The sequence below is a fragment of the Ovis canadensis genome, chromosome 25, assembly GCF_042477335.2.
Source record: "Ovis canadensis isolate MfBH-ARS-UI-01 breed Bighorn chromosome 25, ARS-UI_OviCan_v2, whole genome shotgun sequence".
Classification (NCBI taxonomy): Eukaryota; Metazoa; Chordata; class Mammalia; order Artiodactyla; family Bovidae; genus Ovis; species Ovis canadensis.
In genome coordinates, this window is record NC_091269.1 from 42376557 (window position 1) to 42386922 (window position 10366).

Genomic DNA, 10366 nt, shown 5'->3' on the forward strand with positions numbered 1-10366 from the left:
AAATATGACATACAAATTTCCACCTTATTGGCCAATAAAAATCTTACAGTATTCATTTTTCAGGCTAGTTCTTGATCTATGTTATGTCCCCACCGAGGTTTTCTATCTCATTTTTCTCCTTCTTTTATTTTATGCCATCACGATGTGTTTTATGTATCCTTTCATACTGTATCTTCTATCCTTTTTGGAAGACAGGATATAAATGAAATAAAAAATGAAAATGAACATGATTTAATGGTAATTACCTCAAGAGATCCCTTTGAATAATTAAGCAACGCAGGTAATCAGCCATTTTTTTCTGCATGAGGGCTAGTCGAAGCCATGCTCTTGCACGACCCAGGGGGGTCCTGAAAAGCAAAACCAAATGGTCAGATAACAGTTTCCGCCCAAAGATTATAGGCTACATCTTCTATCTTTGTTGAGATACACGTTAATAATGAGAAAAGGCAATTAATCATGGTCTTACCTTTGTTTCTAGAGCTTTAAGTCAGTTCTCTGATCATGCAAACCAATCTCTAGGAGCTATTTAAGTCTCTAAGGTAAACCTGAACCTACAGGACATCTAGGTACCACTTCATGCCTTGAAAGAAATGACTCTCTAAACAGGGAGGATATTTCTACAAGAAATATTCTGTCAGAATAGGCTTAGCCCTCTAAACATGATTATGCAAAATCCATCAGTAAAGGCAGCATGATGCCCTCAAAAAATAACTGGCCTTGTATCTGAATTTTAAAAAGCATAACAATGCTAAGAAGCTATCTAGCTGCTAATTAGAGAGAATCACCAGGCTGCTTGCTGTTTTTCAAATATTTCTTTAACCCAGTTGTCCTTTAGAACATTAAATCTCCTAACGCAGAGGCCTACTGGGAACAAAACTTCTAATACAACAAATATGTCTGAAAGGTTGTGGCCCAGGGCCAATTTTGCTGGCTATAAGCAGAGTCTCTGAGACCAGAGAGAGCACACAGCTCTTCTTAAAACTGAAGGTGTTTGTGCTCAAGATGAAAATTAATTCTATCTAGGCAAAAGATGTACTGATGTGTAACCAGGGCAAAAAAAACCACACAAACCACAGTATCTCCTCATGGCAAATTGAACAAAACCATCTGGGGAAGATAATCCATGCTCATGGAACAGCAGCATGACCTGTGCCAAATTCTGAGGCCACCTTTCTGCTAAGGTCATTGTCACAGGGACAGAATAAAGGGATAAAAGAGGTGATGGAACAGTTTAATCACACTGCTACTGCTGCTGCTGCTGCTGCTGCTAAGTCACTTCAGTCGTGTCTGACTCTGGTGACCCCATAGATGGCAGCCCACCAGGCTCCCCGGTCCCTGGGATTCTCCAGGCAAGAACACTGGAGTGGGTTGCCATTTCCTTCTCCAATGCATGAAAGTGAAAAGTGAAAGGGAAGTCGCTCAGTCGTGTCTGACTTTTAGCGACCCCATGGACTGCAGCCTACCAGGCTCCTCCATCCATGGGATTTTCCAGGCAAGAGTACTGCAGTGGGGTGCCATTGCCTTCACTAGGGGACTGTAAATAAAAAAAATATGGTAGACCTCGGTAAGTTAACGATTACTCAGGAAAGCAGGTTTGCTTAACCACAAAACCATGCAGCAGAAGGAAAAGACGTGCCTCTAACCAATAAAACAACGGTGACATCAGACTCATATACTGCCCAGTGAGCTCAGTATGTTAATGATCACCAGGACATGCTCTCTGCACACATTAAAAAAAAAAAAAGGTAATTTGTGGACCTGACTTGACCACATAGAGATAAGAAAACTCCCCTGCTTAACCTGGAGGAGGAACCGATGATGGAAGCATGATGCCTACTGAAGAAAGACAAAGGTCTTCACCCCACTGCCCCCTTTTCCTTTGATTATAAAACTGTAACCTAGTAAGTTCTCGGGCACAGTATTTCTCATTCACTTGTAAGACTCACAAGCGTCCTATTCTACTAAATCACTTATCTATCACTCTGTCTCTTGAATTCCTTTTCTGTGCTGAGACACGAAGGACTATGGTACTGGAGCTCTTCAGAGCCTGTGAAAGGACACCAAATGGTTTCAATTGACGACAAAATTCATGTGATGTTATACCTCTCAAAGACTTAAACTTATTGAAAATGTGCTGGGTCTTCATTGCTTCAGGCGGGTTTTCTCTCGTTTTGGTGAGCAGGGGCTACTCTTGGTTGCGGTGTGCAGGGTTCTCCACGTGGTGGCTTCTCTTATTGTGGAGCACAGGCTCCGGGCCCTCGGGCTTCAGTAGCTGCAGCTCCCGGGCTCTAGAAGTGGGTTCTAGAGCATAGGCTCAGTAGTTGTGGCACTCAGGCTTAGCTGCTCTGCGGCATGTGGAATCTTCCCAGACTAGGGAAAGAACCTGAGTCCCCTACACTGGCAAGTGGATTCTTATCCACTGCACCACAGGGAAATCTGTGGCTCTTCCACTTCTTATAATTTCTTTGATCTTTACTTTTCACATCTATATAATTATTAATAAACTCTACGCTAAGAATGATGTAAGCACTAAATGAGATAATTCATGTAAAACAGTTATCTTATTATCCTGATACATTGCTCAATAAATAGAAGCCATTTACTTTAAGCCCTCAAGTATAACTTGCAAACATTTGGATGATGTAACAACAGAAAACATTACCATATTCCCAAAACCCTAAATCGTAAAGCTAAGAGAAAGCAGACTTAAAATGAAGAAAGTAGGCAAAACCACTAGACCATTCAGATATGACCTAAATCAAATCCCTTATGATTATACAGTGGAAGTGACAAATAGATTCATGGGGTTAGCTCTGATAGACAGAGTGTCTGAAGAATATGGACAGAGGATGGTGACACTGTATAGGAGACAGGGATCAAGACCATCCCCAAGAAAAAGAAATGCAAAAAAGCAAAATGGCTGTCTGAAGGGGCCTTACAAATACCTGTGAAAAGAAGAGAAGTAAAAAGCAAAGGAGAAAAGGAAAGATACAAGCATCTGAATGCAGAGTTCCAAAGAATAGCAAGAAGAGATAAGAAAGCCTTCCTCAGTGATCAGTGCAAAGAAATAAGAGGAAAACAACAGAATGGGAAAGACTAGAGATCTCTTCAAGAAAACTGGAGATACCAAGGGAACATTTCATGCAAAGATGGGCACCATAAAGGACAGAAATGGTCTGGATCTAACAGAAGCAGAAGATATTAAGAAGTGGCAAAAATACACAGAACTATACGAAAAAGATCTTCACGACCCAGATAATCACTATGGTATGATCACTCCCCTAGAACCAGACATCCTGGAATGAGAAGTCAAGTGGGCCTTAGGAAGCATCACTACGAACAAAGCTAGTGGAGGTGATGGAATTCCAGTTGAGCTATTTCAAATCCTGAAAGATGATGCTGTGAAAGTGCTGCACTCAATATGCCAGCAAATTTGGAAAACTCAGTGGTGGCCACAGGACTGGAAAAGGTCAGTTTTCATTCCAATCCCAAAGAAAGGCAATGCCAAAGAATGCTCAAACTACCTCACAATTGCACTCATCTCACACGCTAGAAAAGTAATGCTCAAAATTCTGCAAGCCAGGCTTCAGCAATACATGAACCGTGAACTTCCAGATGTTCAATCTGGATTTAGAAAAGGCAGAGGAACCAGAGATCAAATTGCCAACATCCGCTGGATCATTGAAAGAGGAAGAGAGTTCCAGAAAAACATCTATTTCTGCTTTATTGACTATGCCAATGCCTTTGACTGTGGATCACATCAAACTGGAAAATTCTTCAAGAGATGGGAATACTAGACCACCTGACTTGCCTCTTGAGAAATCTGTATGCAGGTCAGGAAGCAACAGTTAGAACTGGACATGGAACAACAGACTGGTTCCAAATAGGAAAAGGAGTATGTCAAGGCTGTATACTGTCACCCTGGTTATTTAATTTATATGCAGAGTACATCATGAGAAACGCTGGGCTGGAAGAAGCACAAGCTGGAATCAAGATTGCTGGGAGAAATAACAATAAACTCAGATAGGCAGATCACACCACCCTTATGGCAGAAAGTGAAGAAGAACTAAAGAGCCTCTTAATGAAAGTGAAAGAGGAGAGTGAAAAAGTTGGCTTAAAGCTCAACATTCAGAAAATGAAGATCAAGGCATCCGGTCCCATCACTTCCTGGCAAATAGATAGGGAAACGGTGGAAACAGTGGCTGACTTGATTTTTTGGGGCTCCCAAATCACTGCAGATGGTGACTGCAGCCATGAAATTAAAAGAAGCTTGCTCCTTGGAAGAAGAGTTATGACCAACCTAGACAGCCTATTAAAAACTAGAGACATTACTTTGGCAACAAAGGTCTGTCTAGTCAAGGCTATGGTTTTTCCAGTAGTCATGTATGGATGTGAGAGTTGGACTATAAGAAAGCTGAGCGCCAAAGAATTGATGGTTTTGAACTGTGGTGTTGAAGAAGACTCTTGAGAGTCCCTTGGACTGCAAGGAGGTCCAATCAGACTATCCTAAAGGAATTCAGTCCTGAACAGACTGATGCTGAAGCTGAAACTCCAATACTTTGTCCACCTGATGCAAACAACTGACTCATTTGAAAAGACCTGGATGCTAGGAAAGACTGAAGGCAGGAGGAGAACGGGACGACAGGATGAGATGGTTGGATGGCATCACTGAATCAATGGACATGAGTTTGAGTAAGCTCTGGGAGTTGGTGATGGACAGGGAGGCCTGGTGTGCTGCCGTCCATGGGGTTGCAAAGAGTCAGACACAACTGAGCAACTGATCTGAACTGAAGAGAAAGCAAACTGATAATCTGACAAAAAAGGTAAGCATTTTTTTTAAAAAAGTTATCTCTTTCACAAGAATTAAGATAAATTAAAGGAAGCTCATATATCTTAATCATACCCTGAAGAACACAAGAACCCAGGCTTAACAACAAAAAACTGCAAAAACTTTTCAACATTCATGAGTTACTAGCTAGAACATTCAGCTTTTAAGACACTTCACATACAGTTTCTCCTCAGTATTGGGACCCCCTCAGATACCAAAATCCATGGATACACAAGTCCCTCTTATAAAATAGCACAGTATTTGTGTATTACCTATGCACATTCTCCCATATATTTTAAATCATCTCTAGGTTATTTATAATACTTAATACAATGTAAATACTATGTAAAGAATTGCCCGCATGTGACAAATTCAAGTTTTGCTTTTTGGAACTTTCTAGAAAATCTCTTTTTCAAACAGTTTTGATCCAAAGTTGGTCAATCCACAGATGCAGAACCTACAGATATTAAGGGCCCTCTCTACCTTCATCTAGTCAATCAGGCAGGTGACATTATAGATCCCAATTTTCACAACAAGAGAAGTAATCTGCCCAAGTCTTACGGTATATAAATGGCTTATTGGTGAATTCAAATCTCCTGAGCCTCTGTCCTGGATTTAACCTAAATAGTACTGATGGCCTACTACTGCAAACTAGCTTTAGACTCAGGAAATAGAACTGCGTAATTGATACACCCTTTCTTAAAAGAACCTCCCTATTTCCTGCAATGCAATGTGGAATTTAAGTGAGTGGTACGACACAGGAGTGAATACAGTGATAAGAATATAAAAGAAAGAGCACTTCATTCTTATTGAAGGGGCTAAGAAAAATTTCATTAAGGAAATAAAATTTGAACTGATTAATAATACACAGAATTTTATCAGAGAATGCAAGAAGGCTACATAAGGCAGAGAGAATATAATAAACTAGAGTGTGAGGTACTTTTAAGAAACAGTAAATACAGTAAACAGTATATGGTTAGGGATGAACAAGTAATAGGATTACTTACTTAAGACCAGGTAAATCCCGGACACTAGCTCCTATTTCCTCTGCTTCTGGGTATAGCTTCTCCACCAGTTCCAAAGGGCCCCAGATAGTTTTGTTATAACTTAGAAATGATTTTCTCACTTTAAAAAGAAAATATAATAAATGCATACAACTTAAACATGCAAAACTGTAGCAACTTCTTGTTAAATATTTAGTTTCAACATTTCTAACGTAACATACAATTTTTCAGACAGCCTTTCCTCTCTTGTCACTATATAGCCCTACTGAACAGGAGCCTGTTTCTCAGGATTCTGATATTTTCCTTATTGGAAATATGCATCTTGGCCATTCTTCCACATCAGAAATATGCAAGTAGGCAATTAAAGTAAAAAACAACTAGGCTCATTCTTTACTAGTACCAAAATAAGACTGGTGGCCCTAGTCAGTTGATCTTTACCAATTTATTAAATAAACCAAGGACAAATAGTTATTTTAAACACAGAAAAATTACAACTTTCCTTTTCCTTTTATTTGTTTCTAAGATTTGGGTAATATAAAACCATGAAATCACTATGTTTCTTTCTTAATACTGACCAAATCTCCTGTAAATTCAGTACTCCTATGGTATGCTCCACCCAACAAGATCAGTAATTTTTCTTTGGGGAGGAAAAACCAATCAGCACAAAGTCGCTTTACAATGATTCATAAAAATACACATTTGACTGTTAGAATATGCCTCATGAAATTTTGTGAAGTAAAGGAAAATAAATTCGGAAAAGAGTTTAAAATGTAACTACTTTGGCCATCATTTGACAAATTCGATTTTAGCAAGTTAGAGGAAAATAAACATCTACGTCACTATTTTTTTTTAACAGAAAGGAAGTTTTTCAAAACACAGATTAAAACTCAAGGCCTAAGATAAGAATGTCAACTTCCTTATGTTTTAAAAGAAGTACTCAGAGAGTGGGAATATGAAGAGTTGGCAAAAATGTGGGGAAAGAAACATATTCACTGTTGTTTGATCAGTGAAGTCTTTATCGACATAAGTTGCCTCTATCCTTTGATCCAGAAATTCTACTCCAAGGAGTCCTAACGAAACCATAGCACCTGTACACGTGTACAAATGTATAAATCCAAATATGTCCTTACAGCACCATTTTAATAATAAAAAACTGGAAATAACCTAAGTGTACATTAAGAGGACAGTAGTTAAATAAGTCACGGTATGCATATATAATGAAATATTATACATTATGTATATTATGCATATGCTATGAAATATTATACATATGCTATGAAATATTATTCACTATTATCATCATTTTCAGGGAGTACTCACATTTCTACAATAACCCAATCCAGACGACAATTTTTCTAGACATGTTTGCCACACACTAAGGAGGTTTATATTTCAACAATCAAGTATTTTAATGTATTTGTTGAAGAGAGCACAAACTAGTAATAATAGTTCATACCAGCATCATCAAGCTTAAATTTTTCTAAATAACTCTATGCTGCTGCTGCTAAGTCGCTTCAGTCGTGTCCAACTCTGTGCGAGCCCATGGACGGCAGCCCACCAGGCTCCCCCGTCCCTGGGATTCTCCAGGCAAGAACACTGGAGTGGGTTGCCATTTCCTTCTCCAATGCATGAAAGTGAAAAGTGAAAGTGAAGTCGCTCAGTTGTGTCCGACCCTCAGGGACCCCATGGACTGCAGCCTTCCAGGCTCCTCCGTCCATGGGATTTTCCAGGCAAGAGTACTGGAGTGGGGTGCCATTGCCTTCTCTGAAACAACTCTATAGTTGTCCTAAAATGGAAAAAAGGTCAGAGTATGCTGAGAAAAAAATTTAAATCAAATATGCTTTTTACAAAACACTAACTAAGGATTTTCTGAAGACCACCCATGAGGAAACATAAAGCAGTAGGGTATTTTCTCCAAAAACCGACAGTAATTATGGCCTCAAAAAAAAATTACATTTTTAAGCATGTTTAAGATGGGAGGGGGGCCGCTCCAAAGTTGATTTTTAAAAAATTTTCCAGTACCTTTAAGACCATGTTTCAGACAATGTTCCATAACAACGAAGAACTGCTGCAAGGGGGGATAATCAGAATCCAAAGTGCGGCCAAAGCTTAGAGCAGATTCAATGAGTCCTTTGATACTGAGTTTAGCCATGTTTAACAAGTTTGCTCTCTCTACAGCTGTGGGGTCTTTTGTAGCTGAAAGCACAAGAAAGGAGTCCAACATCACTTGCAAGACCTGATATCAAAAAATATCCAAACCGTTTTCTTCCTCTATAAAACCAACAGCGGTTTGCTTTTCCTTGGTGGATAAGTCTTCCTAACTAACCTACACCCCTAGTTAACTTTCTTTCTATGTCTCTCATGCATACCATGGGACAATGCTCACTCCAGTTAAAGTTTATGAATTATTCTCAAAATCCTGCTAATTGGCTATTCTCAGGTATTCATTTTACAATTTTTCTGTGGAGTTTAAGTGTGGAGTAATGTTTAAGGGTCTGGTACAAAGGCGGACAGCAGGAACTGTCAAGGATGAATTCAAAGGCAAAAATATACTCTGAATAAACTGGCAATAAAATAAAAAGTAGTTAAAATTCTAAGATTCCAGTTTCACCCACAACAAACATGACAGGTAAATAATAAAACAGGGAGATACAAGAGAAGCCATTCAACTCTCACTCATTTTAACCCTCCTTGCTTTTTTCATTGCAATTGTAGTTTTGTATTCCGGGACTCCTTTATTTTCCCAGAGGGTCCAGTTTCATGTGAAAGTTCCCTGACCTTCCATACAGCTGATCCAGTTAAATACCAAGTTAATGGATGCATTTTAAAAAATTGATTTTACTGATATTTTCAATTCACAAAAGATTTTCTTTCGCACAAATTTTATCCTCAGTTTCTTATAAATTCAGATGCTCCCCATACTCTCATTACTGTTGTGCTGGCAGAAATATTTTCAGCAAACACAGATGACAAAATGAAGTGCAAAAAATAAATAAAGCACTTTCGTATACTGTCTCATAGTCTTTTGACAAATTTACTAATCCAAGTAAACCAAGTGTCAGTTTTTCCTTCACTGGATAAAAAGTCCAGGGTTCCTAATGATCTAGTATTCTAGTTCTGACTACAAACAGCTAAGCGTGAAGCCTGACACTGAATCCTAAGCAACGTAAAAATGCAGTCACAAATACTATAGCCAAGCTAGCTTTTGGAGAATCTCCACACAAGACATCATTTCTTCCAATCTGCATCGTGATATGACTCCTTTTTTTCGGAGACGAAACCAGTCGATATTTCATAGTCTGCAGCAATTATCATTTTTCTTAACAGTGCCCATCACAATAAGTAATGTATGATGAGACAATCAAGACAAAGGGCGCCTTTGTCACTAAATGCTCGGAGGAAGGTCCTGGTGGGCGCCAGGAGCTCCCTAAGAGCGTTTACACCTGAGCCGCGCCCCGCCCGGGCTCTCGGATGCGTCTGAGCGCGTTGCGGATCCACACTCGGCCAATGGCAGGTTCCAGCATCTTGCCTGGGCCTAGAACCCCTTCCCTGCCTCCCTGCCTCCCTGCCTCCCTGCCTCCCTGCCTCCCTGCCTCCCTGCCTCCCAGACAGCAAGACTGCCCAAGGGCTCCGGCCACCTCCAGCACCCTCACAGAGGGCTCACCCGGGGTCCTGCGCCGCATCGCTGTCCCTCTCCCGCCCTCGGCGTCCGGAACCCAGGCCAAAACAGGAGACGCTTCCCTCCGCCACCCCCAAACCTGAAAAGTCATCGCCCGTCCCCGACTGTTCCCCCGACCCTGGAGCGGCACCCCGGCCGGCCCTGTGCTGGCTCCCTGTAAGCCGTCGGACCGCGAAACCTTGGCCATTAGGCCCCCGAACAGGGGCGGAGGCGGGAGGGAACTAGGGGCGGCCGCGCGTTGCCATGGCGACCCCGGGCGCCCCTGCGTCCCCGGCTGCCCCCGCCCAGCCCCAAGCCCAGGTTCGGACCCCAGTCTCGACTCGCAGGCCTCGATGCCCACACCGCCTGTCCGCCTCCCCTGGCCGCGGCCTCAGCCCAGCACGGAAGGCCGGGCGTCCGCTTGCGGCCCGCTCCCCTTACCCATGGCGGCGGTGGCGATGCAGTCTCGGGCGAGGACTCCCTGGGCCCCGCCAGCAGCTCCCTTCAGGCGCGCGGCGGCCGCCACGGCGTCTGCAACCAGGCCCGCTGCGGCCCACAGCGCTCCCGGCGGCGGGAGGACGCCCGGGCGGTTCTGCGGCGCCCGCGTCGGGCGGGGGACTCTAGAGCCTGCAGCCGGCCTCGGAGAAATCCGCCCTCGCTGAGCCTCTCCGCGTCCAGCCGGACCGGAAGAAGGAGCGTGAGGGAAACCTCGGGTTGTGAAGCCAGAAGGCGGACTCTGATCTCTAATTTGTGGGCTTCGCCGGAGCACTAGGGTTCCATTTCCAAGGGGAGGCGAGCAAACCGCGTGCAAAGGTTTTCATCTGCAAGGTCCAGCTGGGTTTAATCTAACACACCTGACCGCGCCCCTGCTTCAGT

The 10366-nt window shown here is 42.4% G+C and overlaps 1 protein-coding gene across 10 annotated transcripts in view; it reads right to left on the bottom strand.

Annotated features, from left to right (window-relative positions):
- RUFY2 (RUN and FYVE domain containing 2) overlaps positions 1-10366 on the bottom strand; it is a 43512-nt gene extending 33146 nt beyond the window's left edge. For 4 of the 10 annotated variants that reach the window (XR_011252988.1, XM_069571828.1, XM_069571827.1 and 1 more), the window contains exons 1-4: positions 9932-10366; positions 7855-8028; positions 5836-5953; positions 246-347 (exon numbers count right to left, since the gene is read on the bottom strand). Coding sequence is in view for 7 of the 10 variants with exons in the window: in XM_069571828.1 (XP_069427929.1) it covers positions 246-347; positions 5836-5953; positions 7855-8028; positions 9932-9935 (398 nt within the window). In the remaining 3 variants the exon portion in view is untranslated. Of the gene's footprint in view, positions 1-245; positions 348-5835; positions 5954-7854; positions 8029-9496 lie in introns of all 10 variants that reach the window. The other 6 variants (XR_011252986.1, XR_011252987.1, XM_069571825.1 and 3 more) reach the window with 3 other exon arrangements.